The sequence below is a fragment of the Pituophis catenifer genome, unplaced genomic scaffold, assembly GCF_029215685.1.
Source record: "Pituophis catenifer annectens isolate HBS135680 unplaced genomic scaffold, rPitCat1.0.hap2 SCAF_11, whole genome shotgun sequence".
Classification (NCBI taxonomy): domain Eukaryota; kingdom Metazoa; phylum Chordata; class Lepidosauria; order Squamata; family Colubridae; genus Pituophis; species Pituophis catenifer.
In genome coordinates this window covers 17,534,837-17,551,750 of record NW_027256891.1, presented here as the reverse complement: position 1 = coordinate 17,551,750, position 16,914 = coordinate 17,534,837, and the positions used below count along the sequence as shown (strand labels likewise).

General features: G+C 41.8%; 2 protein-coding genes across 2 annotated transcripts in view; both read left to right on the top strand.

Annotated features, from left to right (window-relative positions):
* Window positions 1-669: 669 nt before the first annotated feature.
* TMEM35A (transmembrane protein 35A) lies at window positions 670-5,798 on the top strand. The gene is made up of 2 exons (XM_070952043.1): window positions 670-827; window positions 5,412-5,798. The coding sequence occupies exons 1-2, from the start codon at window positions 702-704 to the stop codon at window positions 5,796-5,798; spliced, it is 513 nt and encodes a 170-aa protein (XP_070808144.1). The 5' UTR covers window positions 670-701.
* An 8,468-nt stretch (window positions 5,799-14,266) lies between these two features.
* Window positions 14,267-16,914, top strand: part of CENPI (centromere protein I) — a 17,497-nt gene continuing 14,849 nt past the window's right edge. Inside the window, exons 1-4 of the mRNA XM_070951899.1 lie at window positions 14,267-14,462; window positions 15,326-15,460; window positions 15,574-15,692; window positions 15,866-15,973. Of these exons, the coding sequence (XP_070808000.1) occupies window positions 14,267-14,462; window positions 15,326-15,460; window positions 15,574-15,692; window positions 15,866-15,973 (558 nt within the window). The remainder of the gene's footprint in view (window positions 14,463-15,325; window positions 15,461-15,573; window positions 15,693-15,865; window positions 15,974-16,914) is intronic.

The window sequence follows — 16,914 nt, the reverse complement described above, 5'->3', positions numbered from 1 at the left end:
TTTCCAACACATTGGTGAGGTATTGGGAAACATCTTTGCCAATCTGGCTGGTGGCGAGTGCCACCTGTAAAACATTTTATACAAATTTTCTTTATAGGATACAGACATTGTCAGTGTATAATTTTTGTTCCGTAATTTCTCCCATCTATCTAATTGTATCCAAAAGTTTTCGCCCAAATTACCATATTTTCTTTAACTACCTCCTCTTCCAATTTGTATCTTAATAAATAATTGTAAATTTTTTTGATCAATTGTTGTTCCCAGCCTTAACCACCTCATCATTGTCAAGGTAAAAGAAAGGGGGCAGCTGCCATGTCATGCTCTTAGCATGTACTTCAATGGGCCTCCGACTCTTCTGCAGCTTTCTTGCATGGCCCAGAGAGCTGTCATGGACAAGTGTGCAAGCCTTTCGCCCGAAATGTCAGAGGGTGGGTGCCATGAACAACTCCCACCTTCTCTTCTACCGCCTTTCCTGCCTCTTGTTTGGCAGATGTCACCTTGCCAACGCTGTGAAAAAGCGGGACGTTAGGACCCAGAGGCGGCTGAGCTGGAGAGGCATTCCCCTCTCTGCTTTGTGTCATCCTCCTGGATTTCTGCAGCCTTCCGCTCCCCGCATCCCCCACCCGTCTCCTTCCATGGTGACTGACCATCCCTTGACATAGCCAAGGGATCAGAGCAAACGGGGAAGCTGCAGCATCCTGATGGGAATGGCCTCCCCTCGAACCGTCACCATCGTGGCCCTCTCGGTGGCCCTGGGGCTCTTCTTCGTCTTCATGGGGACCATCAAACTGACCCCCAGGCTCAGCAAGGATGCCTACCATGAGATGGTGAGTAAATACCAGTTGTGGTGGTGGTGGGGAGACATCTTGCCAGCTGGCTGCACTGTTATGATAGGAGCTTGGACATGAAGGACAGTTGGAGAGGTGCAAAAAGGTGGACGGAAATTACCACCCAACCTTCTCTTCTTCCTTTGCTCAGGAATCTCTCTTCCCATCTTCCATTTGCAAGGTTCTTTTGGCGTTCCCTTCTTCCTAAGGCAGGCTCCCCTGCTATCCGATGAAGAGGGAGACAAAACCGGTGGGCTGTAAAAAGAAGGGAAGGAGAGAAAGCAGCGGCAGAAGCATCTAGAAAGACGTTCTACAGCAGAAAGGACATCTTTATTATGTTCAGGAGGAAGCAAGGTGGACATGATTTAAACAGTTTTGGTGTTGGAAGGAGATAAGACAGCAGAGGGCTAGTGATGGATGGGTCTTTGCCAGATGCAGAAGAGAACTTCTTCCCCTCCTAAGTGATTGTTTATTAGGGAGAAGAGAAGGTGGCCCAAATAAATCTAGAAGAACCTTTGCTCCACGGGTTGTTTTGACAGACTCACAAATAGTCCCATTATTTGGCTTTCATTTTCCTCGATAACCTGTTACAGGCACCCACATGGCTCAGGTTGCCTGCAGCTCAACGCAACCGTAATGTTCTCCCTCAGAGAAGCTTCTAGAAAATGACAAATCAGGGTCTTCCATTAGCCCAGACTATGCTGAAAGGAGACAGGCATTCCTTTTTCCATCAGAAAGCAAGTCTATTTCCAGCTTTTTCTATGCAGTTTTTTTTTCTCAAGGAATCTGGTGGTGAAATCCAGTTGCGTGACAATGCAGACAGTCAATCCATGAAGGAGTTTCTTTTCTTTTATTTTTTCGTCTCTTCCAGGAGGTCACTCAGAATGCAGTAATGTTCACTCATAGGACATTACCGAAATGGCCAGACTTGTAATTTCTGGGAACAAATAATAGTGGAACTTTCTAGCATAGTGATTTCTCTTCTCTTCTCTTCTCTTCTCTTCTCTTCTCTTCTCTTCTCTTCTCTTCTCTTCTCTTCTCTTCTCTTCTCTTCTCTTCTCTCCTCTCCTCTCCTCTCCTCTGCTCTTCCCTTCCCTCCCCTTCCCTCCTCTCCTCTCTTCTCTCCTTCCTTCCCTTCCCTCCTCTCCTTTCCTCGTCCCCACCCTCCCCTCCCCTTCCTTTCCCTTCCCTTCCCTCCTCTCCTCTCTTCCCTTCCCTCCTCTCCTTCCCTCCTCCCCTCCCTCCCCTCCCCTCCCCTCCCCTCCCCTCCTCTCCTCCCTTCCCTTCCCTTCCCTCCTCTCTTCTCCTCTCCTCTCCTCCCCTCCCCTCCCCTCCCCTCCCCCCTCCCTCCCTCCCCTCCCCTCCCTTCCCTTCCCTTCCCTTCTCTTCTCTTCTCTTCCTTACAGTGCTAAATATCACATGAATGACTCTCTGTGCCAAGGCATTTGAATTGCTTTGAAAAGCAAAAAGTAAAATGAAATCCTAGGGATATCATATAATGTCAAGCTGCTTGTAAACTTCAGGTCCTCCTTGGTTTTGGTGGTTGTTGTTGTTGTTTTCTTATCCTGATCAGTGTTGTCTTTATTTGTATTTCCAAGAGCTTGATACCACTGGTCAACTGAACTGCTTTTCCTTTTTAATTAATTCTATTTGCACCAATATCCCTTTCACTAATTGTTGTACTCATCCGGTTCACACCATGTAGCATGGTTTTGATTTTGAGTTATGTGACATAATCCCTCCATAATTTGCAAAACATGCTTGATGGCATAGTGGGTTGTAAGGATTCAGTTGTGGCTAAGCTCACAAACGATGGGCTTAACACCCAAGGTATAAATCTAGTCATTGGGACCAACAGAACAATGGAACAAGCTGTGACTTCTCATGTCCAGGATACTGGACATATCTCATTTCAACTAAGATGCTAGTGCTTATTTGTGATTTAGTGTATTGTCTGCCACTGTGATTTGAAAGGCACAGATTATGTTTTGATTTACTGCGCGAACCAGCCAGCTGTGTGCTACAGTACTCACTAAACCATAGCTAAGCATATCATAGCTTAACATGTTAGACTAGAGTAGAGTAGAGTAGAGTAGAGTAGAGTAGAGTAGAGTAGAGTAGAGTAGAGTAGAGTAGAGAGGAGTAGGAATAGGAATAGAATAGAATAGAATAGAATAGAATAGAATAGAATAGAATAGAATAGAATAGAATAGAATAGAATAGAATAGAATAGAATATTGGGAATAGAATAGAATAGAATAGAATAGAATAGAATAGAATAGAATAGAATAGAATAGAATAATAGAATAGAATAGAATAGAATAGAATAGAATAGAATAGAATAGAATAGAATAGAATAGAATAGAACAGAACAGAACAGAACAGAATATTGGGAATAGAATAGAATAGAACAGAACAGAACAGAACAGAACAGAACAGAACAGAACAGAATATTGGGAGTAGAGTAGAACAGAACAGAACAGAACAGAACAGAGCAGAATTCTTTATTGGCCAAGTGTGATTGGACAGACAAGGAATTTGTCTTTGGTGCATAGGCTCTCAGTGTACATAAAAAGACAAGATACACTCGTCAGGAATCACAAGGCACAACACCCAGTGACAGTCATACGGTACAATAAGCAATCGAATCATACTAGGAAATAATAATATCAATATAAATCGCAAGGACACAAGCAACAAAGTTAGAGTCATGTTGTACGAACAAGAACATTATGACCCAGTGTTTTTCAGTGCCTTTGCTATGAAAAGGATGCTGTATAACACTGCAGGTTTTCGGATGAAACTTAATGGCTCTGTTTTTCTTTATTTTCCAACTCCTTATCTGAAAAAAAGAGTTTTACAGCTTTAGGAAGTCTGGTTTGCTTTTCCGTATTTATAGCTGTGCATCATTTTTTTTTAATCGTTACACGAGTTTCTCTCTGCAGCTATACACACACACACACACACACACACACACACACACACACACACACACATACATTTTATTGGTTTGCCCATCCAATCCAATTTGTTTTCCCAGGAGTTGATGAATTATGTTTTGGTTTTATACAATTTCCATTCTTTAAACTGTACACTGCTTGGTCAGGGACTGTAATAAGAAGAGTGTGTTCACAACCTTATATTATTTTATGTTTGGAAGCTGGTCTCTCAGAATATAGGGTGTTTATTGCTGAAGTTGTTTCATTTGGGGGCACCCTCTGGCTTTGTCTGATCTTGGAAGCCAATGCTGGATGGGAAGCTCCCAGGGAAAGCTGGAGTGAAAAGCTGGAGCGGGAAGTCAGGAAAGAAAAAAAAAAATCCTGAGTGAAGGCAAAGATGAATCATCTCCATGCAGTTCTCAGGAAAGCCACTGCCAATGAAGTCAGAAACTCAGCTAGATTCAAAAGAGATCTTTCTTTCAAATAAATTAATTGAGAGTAGCACAGTTGTCCAGCCATTTGGGTTGTCTGGGCTGCATTGAATGAAGAGAAATCATTTGGGCCACATATAAAATATAGGTAACAAACTTACTCTTTTTGTTGTTGTTGTATTTTTGTTATCTCATGGAGCCAATTACTAGCCGTCCAGGGCCACATGCTGCCATGGGCTGTGGGTTGAACACACCTGCTCTGTATGCAGGTGTGTTCACCTGCATACTATCCACATAAATAGTCAAAGTGGCTTTGTCATATATTTAACAAAGATTGCTCATGAACCATCCCTGGGAGCTGAAGAAATTATTGTTAGCTCATCCATCCATCCGTCCATCCATTCCAAGATTGTCTACTGACTATACTATACCAATGCAAGCATCCATCCATCCATCCTTTCATTCATCCATCCATTCCAAGATTGTCTACTGACTATACCAATGCAAGGGTCCATCCATCCATCCATCCATCCAACCATCCATCCATCCATCCCAAGATTGTTTACTGACTATACCAATGCAAGCGTCCATCAAACCATCCATTCATCCATCTTTCTATCCATCCATCCATCCATCCATCCATTCCAAGATTGTCTACTGACTATACCAATGCAAGCGTCCATCAAACCATCCATTCATTCATCCATCCATCCTTCCATCCATCCATCAATTCCAAGATTGTCTGCTGACTATACCAATGCAAGGGTCCATCCATCCATCCATCCATCCATCCATCCATCCATCCATTATTCTATCCATCCATCCATTCCAAGATTGTCTACTTATACCAATGCAAAAGTCCATCCATCCAGATTGTTTACTGACTTTACACCAATGCAAGAGTTCAATAGGAAGTTCTCCATCTGGAGAAAGCTAGCATCTAAGACCTTCTTCATCTAGACTAGGCATTCTACCACTGAGCTATGGTCCTCTTCTCCAACCTTATCATACAAAATACCGACGGAAGATCACTTTGTTCATTACTGTCTGTTTCCTCCTCCTTTTCATGTTGTAAGATTGGTGTTTCCTGTTTGACTGGCTCCAAAGCCGATCCAAACTGTACCCCCCTCTGCTTCCCAAGGGCAACATAATAAACTATAACTCAGATCCCAAACCAGTCACGAATGCTGAAGCTCGTCTTCTTTTGCTTACAGAAGCGGGCCTACAAGACCTACGTGAGGGCACTGCCCATGCTGAAGAGGTTGGGCATCAGCTCCATCATTCTCCGCAAGAGCATCGGCGCCCTCGAGGTGGCCTGCGGGATCGTCATGACCCTGGTTCCGGGCCGCCCTAAAGACGTAGCCAACTTTGTGCTGCTGTTGCTTGTGTTGGCCGTCCTCTTCTTTCACCAACTGGTGGGTGACCCTCTCAAGCGCTACGCCCACGCCTTGGTCTTTGGGATCCTGCTCACCTGCCGTCTGCTGATTGCACGCCAGCCTGAAGACCAGCCTCCGGAGAAGAAGACCCTGACGGTGAATGGGGAAGAGCAGCAGTTGCTGGCAGATGCGGCCCCAGAGAAGGGCAAGATCAAAGTCTCCTAGTGGGTGCCTTTGCCCGGGACCTACGGACCCTCTTTACAGCTCTCTGTGCAGAACAGCTACAACAGAGCCAACCTGTTTCTTTCTGTCCTTGATTGATTGACTGATTGATTGGTTGATTGATTTTGGAAAGGGTTCCATTTTGGAGCATGGGGAAAAAAAATCCTTCAAGCGGCCGGTTAAATCTCAACCTGGCTTTATGCACTCTGAACCTCTAGAGCTGCCCTCTCTGCTATATAGCCCTCCACCTCCCACACGCCAGTGTGTCATCATCATATATCGGATCTAAAAAAAAAAAAGAAAAAGAAATGTGTCCCTTTGTATCGAGTGTGTAAGTGTCCACGTGCATCTGTCTCTCTCTCTCTGTGTGTGTGTGTGTGTGTGTGTGTGTGTGAAAGAAGTGGACGGCTGAATTGCTTTTGCCTGAATTGCCTCTGTGCCAAAATGCAGTCCTTCAGGGGCAGAAACCCTGGAGTGGCGGGGTGGGTGGGTGGGAATTCCCAATGCAGTCTTTGCTCATTCACTTTCCTACGCCGAGCAATGCATGTCTCCACCCCTTTCTCAGCAGATAGTTAAAGGACCTTGCAGAGACAATCATCCATCCATCAGGCTTCTGCTCTCCCAAATCTGTCTGTTGGTTGTTGGCAAAAGATCAGAGACTATTCCCGTGAGGGCGAACCTATGGCACGCGTGTGCCTAAAGTGGCACATGAAGCCATTTCACCCGGCACGCACGGCCTTGCCTGTTTTGTCTTCCGGGTTTCTGGCGTGCATGCGCATGTGATGATCAACTGTCCTTCATGTGCGTGGCAGTGCTGAAAACCAATGTGCGCATGCACGCCAACCAGCTGATTGTTGGGTGCGCATGTGCGCCAGAACCCGGAAGTTCAGCTTTTCCGGAGCATGATCCCTTCGCACACGCGGCACTGCCAAAAACCAGCATGCGTGCTGGCCAACTGATCGTCGGGCACACATGCATGCTAAAACCTAGAAGTTTGCCTTTTCCAGAGTGCAGCCCCAGCGAGGGCGTTCATGCCGAATCTGGACGGCATTCGCCATCACTGGACTATTCATTATCTATCCCCGTGTAAATTTGCTTCTTTGGCCATCCACTCTTACTCACAAGAGTCACAGATTAAGGCAGTGGTGAAATCTAAAATTTGTTACTACCAGTTCTGTGGGCGTGACTTGGTCGGGGGGGGGTAATGTGACTGGGTGGGCGTGGGCATTTTTTTTTTTTAACTTTTAAAACCATTTTTTCTACAACCTCTTCGGTGAAGAAGTTGTAAAAAAATGCTTTCAAAAGGCTCTGACGATCCCAGTTGAGTTGCCTGATCGGGAGAGGCTTTTTAAAAAACCCTCTGCCAATCAGGCAACTCAGCTTGGATTGTCAGACCTTGGATCGTCAGAGGCATTGAAAAGAAAAAAACTTTTTTTTCTTTTAAATGTCTCTGACGATCCCAGCTGAGTTGCCTGATTGCCGATCAGGCAATTCAGCTGGGATCGTCAGAGCTTGGATCGTCAGAGCCATTTAAAACAAAAAAAAGCCTCTGATGATCACGCGGCTCAGCTGGGCATGGGGGGGGTGCAGGGATTTTTGCTACTGGTTCTCTGAACCACCCGCCTCTATCGCTACCGGATTGTGCGATCCGGTCTGAACCGGGAGCATTTCACCCCTGGATTAAGGCCAGATTTCAACCAGGAAGGCATTGAGATGTATAGACTTTGATTCCCAGAATTCCCCCAGCCAGTCCAGGGTTGAGCCACACTGATTTCAGGTGATGCTAACAGCGCGATCAATATTTTCTTCTTCTTCTGCATAGGTCTCTCTGTTTAAACCAAGGCATTGTGAGCTCTCGGTGAACGAGAGGTTTTTATTGCTCAGCTGGGGGTGAACACAAAAGGCGAGTCTCGACTATCAAGAGAAATGCATTTTTAAAAGCTATATATAAATATATGTGTTGCTTTCTTCATGTTGTCTGGTTTGCATTCTCCTCCTGCTCTTCTCCTCCCCAGCCCTTGCCCAATTTATAAAAAATAAACTTTTGGAAATTTGGAGGAAATTTGCTTTTTTAAATGATGGGGACGTTGCAATTCTTTGCATATATATATATATATATTTGCACCACCACATGTAATGACTGCAATGGCTTGTATTGGATTTTGAATGACAGGAAGCAGAGTCAAGAACCCCGGACAGGTAGCTGCTCTCAATTCTGTCTGAACATATTGAAATGTGTTGAAATGAGATCAGAGAAGATCTGAGAATAAGCCCTAAAGGCAATGTTTCAAGATGAAAAACACCATAGTCAAAGGTGTTTGGGAGAATATGACGTATCCATCATGTATGGTACATCATTTGTAATATGTGCTCATGACATCACAGGGCACATGATGTCACTGGAGGCCTGTGACCATAGAGATACGGAGCTAGATTGCCTGTTATCCCAATGAACGAGGTTGGCAAATATTCCTTCCAAGAAATCACTGTTAAAAAGACTGCATGCATGATCCTCAGTCAAGTTGCCATGCATCAAAAATATAAGATTCTCTACAAGCAGCAGGTATTTTTCGATATTAGGTAAAGGTAAAGGTTCCCCTTGCACATACTGTATGTGCTAGTCGTTCCTGACTCTAGGGGGCGGTGTTCATCTCCGTTTCATAGCCAAAGAGCCAGCGCTGTCCAAAGACATCTCCGTGGTCATGTGGCCGGCATGATTCAACGCCAAAGGTGCACGGAACGCTGTTACCTTCCCACCAAATTGGTCCCTATTTTTCTACTTGCATTTTTTATGTGCTTTCGAACTGCTAGGTTGGCAGAAGCTGGGACAAGTAACGGGAGCTCACCCCGTTACACAGCACTAGGGATCCGAACCGCTGAACTGTCGACTTTTCAATCGACAAGCTCAGCGTCTTAGCCACTGAGCCATCATGTCCCTTTTTTTCAACATTAAGGCTGAACAAATAACCTCTGTGGATGATCTGTGAAATATGGCCGCCACCTCTTCCCACAATTGCATGGAGAAAATACTGATGTATGTTCATAGCAAGTTTAAGAGGGAAAAATAAGTCTGAATTTTATTTTTCCAGGCCATCTTATCCCATAGAATATTGGCCAATATGTCAAGAGATTCTAACTCTATCTGCAGAAGCCAAGCGTTAAATAAATTCAAGTATTGTCTCGGGGGCCGTTTTAAACTCCAGTTGGAAGCTCTGAGGTTCTCAGTCGTGACGAATATAATTATTTTTCTGTGATGAGTTCAGTTCATTTGGGATAACAAAGGTTTGACAATACCACAGAAATGTAGAGAACAGTATTTGGCAAAAAAGTTGCGATAGCTTTTATGTGCTGTATGCCATTCGCAAAGTTTTTGAGAAATGCAGGACAAGATTGCTGTCCAATGTACTGAAAAGTTTGCCCTTCTATGCAAATATGCCATTGTGCTATAGTTTGGGTCTAAAAGCAATTGAATTGCCTAATTTCAGTATTAACTCAAATTGAACCTAACATACTGGGTATAAAATATAGAACAGAATTTCATTCACGAAGTACTAGCCAGTTTTTAATGAATATTTGGCCATTTGAAAAACAAAGTAATACAATTTTAAAACATTCAGTGTATAGAATATTTTCTTCATATTGGGCAGTGGTGAAATCCAATTTTTTTTTTTTTTACTACCGGTTCTGTGGGCGTGACTTGATGAGTGTGGTGTGGCTTGGTGGGCATAGCTGGGGAAGGATACTGCAAAATCCCCATTCCCACCCAACTCCAGGGGAAGGATATTGCAAAATCCCCATTCCCACCCCACTCTGGGGGCCAGCCAGAGGTGGTATTTGCTGGTTCTCTGAACTACTGAAAATTTCCGCTACCAGTTCTCCAGAACCTGTCAGAACCTGCTGGATTTCACCCCTGATATTGGGGCGGGGGGCGGGGAAGACATTTTAGTGTACTTTTGTAGAAAGATCTCATGTATTGCAATCCTGTATACATTTTCTCATAAGTAAACCTCACTGGATCTAATGGGGTTTTTTGTTTCTACACTTTACTCTTTACAGGCCCAAAAACTTGCTTTTTGAGTGTAACCAAAGATTGGTAGTTTAAATCAAATTTGAATTTGGGATTAGAGAATTAAATTAAAGCAAATTGGTCTCTGGAAAATTCTCTGTGGATCTGTGTAAGAAAGCACAGCTCGTGCTTATAAATGATGAAATCTCAATACAGATAATCCTCAATTTATGACAATCGAGCCCCAAATTTTTGTTGTTAAGCGAGACATTTTTTAAGTGAGTTTTGCTCCAGTTTACGACTTTTCTTGCCACAGTTGTTAAGTGAATCACTGCAATTCTTAAATTAGCAATGTAGTTATTAAATGAATCTGACTTCCCCGTTGACTTTGCTTGTCAGTAGGTCACAAAATTTGATCACACGACTTCAGGGTACTGCAACCATCATAAATACGAATCAGTTGCCAAGCCTCTGAATTTTGATCACATGATCATAGAGATGCTGCAATGTGGAAAACCGTCATAAATCGGTTTTTAAAGTGCCATTGTAACTTCGGGTCGCTAAATGAACTGTTGTAAATTGAGAACTGTAATTCTGCGATTCAGAAATATCAACAAGCAGAATGGGTGAGAAATTAGGTTTTCTGTTTCTGATGGAAGAGATAAGCATGCTTAAAAAAATCAGTTTTACCTCAGGCTGTCCAGCTATTTTGAACTAAAAATCTCTTTCTCCCCCAATAATCTGGTTGTGTTGGCTAGACAGGAGGAGCTGTGATCCCTCATTATTTGAAGAGTATCAAGTGGCCGTGGTGATGGATCTGTTGGATTGCAGTGACTCTAATCTCGATCCATATGCCAGAGATTAATACATATCTGTGGAGCATCTGGTTGGGAAAAGCTGCTTACAAAGAGTGTCCCTTCCAGCTTGATTTTTCACTTTTTATTCCCCTTTTGCCTCAGAGCTTCCAAGTTCTAAGCTTTTTGGAAGGAGAAAAGGAGGAATGAAAAAGCCGGTGTCCTGCATTACCATCGCAAGACATCCGCAGATAATCCTAGTCCGGTACAAATGGTCGGTAAAGAAGTTGAAAAGGCTTCAAACTTTTATTTTCTTACAGTGACTCTTAATCATGAAATAAAAAATATATCTACTTGGGAGACAAATGACAGGTCTAGACAAAATAAGAAAGAGACATCACACTGGCAAGAAAGGTGAATATTGGCATATCATGATTTTCATACTTGTTCACATGACTGTGAAATCTGTAGACCATCAGAAAGGCTAAACAAAGGGGAAAAAACCTCAGCTTTTGAAAGGCGACACTGCAGAAAATTGGTGAGAATACCTTGCTTTGCTTTAAAAATGCTATTGTACCTGTGTTTCCCCGAAAATAAGACCCTGTCTTATTTTATTTTATTTTATTTTATTATTATTATTATTATTATTATTATTATTATTATTATTATTATTATTATAAAGAAGTTTTACTGATTTTTTCTCCTTTCCCACATTCACCCACATTTTTTTTTTTTTTTTTGAATAGAGTGTTGGCCGTTTCTTATCTTATACAATTAATCAAATTCAATTACATTTTGTTCAATTACAATTTTTGCCAAAATCATCTCCCCTTTTTTTTTTGGACATATCTCAATATTTCTATACTTGCATACATAAACACCATCTTCATTTTCCCCTAAATTCTGACTTTACTATATTATTCATATTTATTCTCTTTTATTCTTAAACAGTTCATTCTTTATCTTAATATATTTGTATTTATTTGTTCAGCATTGCCTTTCTTCCACTTCGTCTCTTTTATTGTACAGCAATCTTTCTTCTCAAACCTACCCTCTCCCTCTTCCCTATCCCTTCCTACTTTCTTTCCCCATCCTCTTCTTCTCTTCTCTACTTCCCCTTCCCTTCTCCTTCTCCTCCTCTCTTCTGCCCAGTCTTACTTTCTCTCCTACTCTAATTTCCCTTCCCTTCCTTCCTCCCTACTCTTCCGTCCCTCTCTCTCCTTCTTACTCCCTTCCATCTCTCTTCTCCTCTTTCATCTCTCTCTATTGTTGTATTCATTTATTTTTTTTCAACCCTGAAATAAGCGCTTGGCCTTATTGCCATGCACTCAAAAGCCCGATTGGGCTTATTATCAGGGGATTTCTTATTTTGGGGGAAACAGTGTTAAAAAAAAAAGCATTTAGAATAGATGAATAACACCAGGCCACTCACTGAAGCTCTAAGAAGACAGAGAGTCCTCAATTTACAACTATAACCGAGCCCAACATTTCCGTTACTAAGCAAGACAGTTGTGAAGTGAGTTTTTTGCCACATTTTAAAACCTTCCTTGACACACCTTTTAAGTGAACCCCTGCACAGTTAACGGAATCTGGCTTCCCTGTTGAGTTTGCTGGTCAGAAGGTTGCAAAAGGTGATTGAATACATGACCCCAGGACACCGCAACTGTCATAAATACATGCCAGTTGCCGAGCCTCTGAATTTTGATGGGCATGATCTTCTTGAGGACGCTGCAATGGTTGTAAGTATGAAAAACTGTCAAAAATATTTTTTTCCCCCAGTGTCTTTGTAACTTTAACCCAGAGGTCTTCAAACTTGGCAGCTTTAAGACTTGTGGACTTCAACTATATTCTCCTTTATTTTTCAGTTCTGGTGTCAGTCTATCACATTCTGTAGAAGAATAGAATATAGAATATAGAATAGGAATAGGAATAGGAAAGAATAGAATAGAATAGAATAGAATAGAATAGAATAGAATAGAATAGAATAGAATAGAATTCTTTATTGGCCAAATGTGATTGGATACACAAAGAATTTATCTTTGGTGCATATACTCTCAGTGTACGTAAAGAAAAAATAAAAATATATTCATCAAGAATCATAAGGTACACCACTTATTTCTTTATTATTTCCCTTTCTTTCGATATTAACCAGTCATTGAAGTGCACAAGTCTTAAAACTGCCAAATTTGGGGATCCCTACGTTTAACCCCTCATTAAACAAATGGGTGCAAGTCGAGATGTATCTCTATACTTGAGAAATTTTTTTAAAAAAAATAACATATTCAGACGCCATCACTACCGAAGCTTGCAGAAGAATTCAAAGCAGCAATTACTGCTGACGCAAGCTCGTCTCCATACAACGCAAAGCGACCACAATTTCCAATTATCCATAGTAAATTAGACCCCCCACAAGTCGCGCATGCGCACTTCCCTCCCAGGTTCCGCCCGGCTCTTTGAAGCAAAGCTCCAAAGACTCGGGTGACGTCATCCTTTCCTCCTCCCGGCGGTCTGAAAATTGAGAGCGCGCGACGAATCGCGCCTGCGCATGCTCACGGCGACGGTTTGGAGCCGCCTTTAAACCAATGGGAAACGGTTCTGGGCGCACGGCCCCGCCCCTTCTGGCGTCCGGACGACGAGGCGCGCCTGCGCGAGGAAAAAAATTTGAAACGGACGGCGGTTAAAAGGAGAGAAATTGGTCGCGGCGGTTGCTGTGACAGCGGAGCGGCCTAGGTGGGCCCTGAGGCGGCAGAAGCCGCGCGCGGACGGACGGACGGCTGGTCGAGGAGGGCCCGAGGCCTGGTGGGAAGCCTGTTCCCAGCGTTCAGACGAGACTCTGCGCCCAGGTAACGTTGTGAAGTGAGTTTTTTTGCCCCATTTTACAAACCTTCCTTGCCACACCTGTTCCAATGAACCCCTGCACAGTTAAGGGAATCTGCCTTCCCTGTTGACTTCGGTGGTCAGAAAGTCACAAAAGGTTAGATTCATGTACATGGCGAGAAAAATGAATCTTACATAGTATGCTGTCATAGCAGTCATCTCCAGTTGGGTGGTTTAGATGCATTAAGTGATCATTGTTTTTAAATCTTTTTATAATAATACTGTTAACTCCTTAGAGCCTCTGAAAAATGGAGTTGTTTATAAATTGTACAAATAGATGATATATTGGGACTTGGAGTTACCATAATGCTCCTCCTGGGAATAAGGATCATTGTAGGAAACTGTACTAAGGCTGATACTAAAGCAGAATTGTTTATAAATATGAACACTTTATTTTATAACCATAGTATGTATGTATGTATGTATGTGTGTATATATATATATATATATATATATATATATATATATACACACACACACACACACACACACACACACACACACAGACAGACATAATTTCTGACTGCCCCTACAAAGAAAAATAAAACATTTCTATCTCCATTTTTGTTTGTTTGTTTGTTTGTTTGTTTAGTTTGCTCAGGAATGCATTCCTATAGTTTGATTTCATCATAGCATTGTCGTGAGTTTATAATCTGCTTAAGATGGCTTTCTGTCTTTTTCAGGTAGTTCTTTCAATGTGGATGCCACAGTTTAACATGGTTGGATACAGCGTTATTTCTGGCAAATGAAAATAATAGGCCCTGTTGGTATTTCTATGCTTGGAATTGAAAAGGATGAAGAGAGGAGTAGCTGCCAAAAAGAAAAAGCAGAATTTACCAGTTGCTTCAAATAAACAAACTGATATATCCACATGGGTAGCAAATGGCATCAAAAGTACCCAGGAACATAAAGACCATAAAATACCTTCCAATGAAGAGACAGACTGCACCCAGGATCCTCTTGAAGAAGCACTGGTCTTTTTGACAAAAAGTAAGGATAAAAGCAAGGCTAAGTATTTAATGCCTTAAAACAAAGAAAACCCAAGCGTCTAAATAAGATCTGCCAGGTATCACCCTGGATCAAAAAAGGCTACTATAAGTCTGATAACGTATGTGAGTGTCATTACTGCCTTTCAGCAGGGCATTGTTTTCAACAGAAACAATTTTACTGTGCATGTCTTAGCGTAATAGTCATCTGTTTTAATTAATGTTAAATAGGATGCTTCATTCAAATACAGTAAAAATGATAAAATATCTAATCTTCGATTAGATTAGCAATATGTTTATGCCTACGTGGCTGTTTCCAAATACTTGATTTGACAGCACATATGAGAATGCAAATGCATTTTAAAAAATCCTTACTATAACATGTATTTATACTCTTAATTAGAATAGATGGATAGTTTTAATTCACTCAATAAAGGCCTTGCAAAAAAGGTCAATAGTTGAAATCATTGCGAGAAATCATTACGTTCTTTATTGATCATATTGGTCATAGCATATATTAACACTTTTCCAGGTAAACAACACATTTTTACAAGTGATAAAAGTTAATTTTCCAATGGAGGTTCTTTTTGTAAGAAATATTTTAGTGGGGTTTTTTAAAAACTCGTATTGAGTTAAACGTCTGGTCAATTGTGACCTTTTCTATATGTGTTATTTTTCTATTGTAAAGTGCCCAGAGTCAATAAATACTTGGGTGGCTTCAAAATTGAATGAAATGAATAAATATGTTTGGAGGGTAAAACTTGATGGTGAAATAAGCAAGTGTGCAGATTCTCCTATGAGATTCTTGCTGCTCACAAGGATTGCGCCTACTTTCATCTCAAGTTTTGATTTTTTTTTTCCTTCTAGTTAAAGATCGTACTTCCCTGAAGAATGAAGCTTTGCAGAAACACTTATTAAGTGTGGAAAAGATTGCTCAAGAAAGAGGTTTGACTCCAGAAGAAATTGATGCCTTGCTGAATATAGCACTCAGCGGCAAGTTTGGTAAAAAAAAAAAAAAAAAAAGACAATTATATTATGTTTCTCTTCTCTTGTGTTTCTACATTTTACTTGCGTGTTTCAGTACTTAAGCCTTATGAAAAATTAATCTCTTCCAGCTGAAGTGATAAACATTCGACTGTTGAAGAACCTGATCCCCATTTCAACAATAACAGAGGATTCAATTGTTTCAGCTGTTTCATGGCTTTGTGTTGGCAAATGTTCTCGCAATACTCAGGTACCTTGGCAAGCATGTCCTGATATTTCAGATCTTAATAATATTTTCACTAGTATGGCGTGTCCTGCTGATGTCTGCAGTTCTTTTACATCTTTCTGCTTTGAACACTAATTACGTATATACTATGATCCACATTCATATCAACTAATCAACTCCTGTTTTCTTCCCATTAGGTTCTTTTCTTAAAATGGTTAATTGCAATGTATGATTTGATTGATCGTAAAGAAAAGGTTAATGCACTCTATGGGTTCTTCTTCAACTTCTTACAGGATGAAAAATTGGTAAGATAAAAATTGATGTGCTTTTTTTTAAAAAAAAAAATCCTGGATATTGTGTAATAGGGATGTACAGTATTTCAGCTTTAGACAGTGTCTATGTCACTCATGCCCTTGTCACTTCCCGCCTGGACTACTGCAATGCTCTCTACATGGGGCTCCCCTTGAGGTGCACACGGAGGTTCCAACTGGCGCAGAGTGCGGCTGCGCGGGTGGTTATGGGAGCGACATGGCGTTCCCGTGTAACACTTCTCCTGCGCGAGCTGCACTGGCTCCCGGTGGTCTTCCGTGTGCGCTTCAAGGTCTTGGTTACCACCTTTAGAGCACTCCATGGCTTAGGACCTGGTTACTTACGGGACCGCCTGCTGCCACCAGTAGCTTCCCACCGGCCGGTACGCTCTCATAGAGAGGGGCTCCTCTGGGTGCCATCGGCCAAACAATGTCGACTGGCGGCCCCCAGGGGGAGAGCCTTCTCTGTGGGGGCACCTACTATCTGGAATGAGCTCCCCCCGGAGATACGGAGGATCCTGGATCTCCGCCACGCTCTCAAGACCTTTTTATTCCATCAGGCTGGCCTGGCCTAATTGGTTTCCCTTTCTTTCCCTTTTTAAAATGTAAATTTTAATTCGTTCTTAATTTATTGGGTTAATTCGTTCTTAATTTATTGGGGTGTTTTAAATCTGTCTTCGGCCAAATTGTTTAATTCGATTTTATTCAGTTTTAAATTTTGTATTTATGTTTTTTATCCTGTGGCTGTTCACCGCCCTGAGTCCTTCGGGAGTAGGGCGGTATACAAATCAAATAAAACTAAAACTAAACTAAACTATGTTGATAGGCCAACAAAAATTTTTGCCTTGGGAGCCAAAGAACTATGTAATACCTAACTCCTTACTTGGGTTGTAATCAAAGATATGGTCCTTAGTTGTTCAAAAAAGGAACATAATTAT

What these genes read in the sequence shown, in the direction of transcription:
- TMEM35A (XM_070952043.1), top strand. Translation starts at nt 702, where the DNA reads ATGGGAATGGCCTCCCCTCGAACCGTCACCATCGTGGCCCTCTCGGTG. An exon ending in AGGATGCCTACCATGAGATG is followed by an intron (nt 828 to 5,411) that starts GTGAGTAAATAC and finishes TTTTGCTTACAG; the next exon opens with AAGCGGGCCTACAAGACCTA.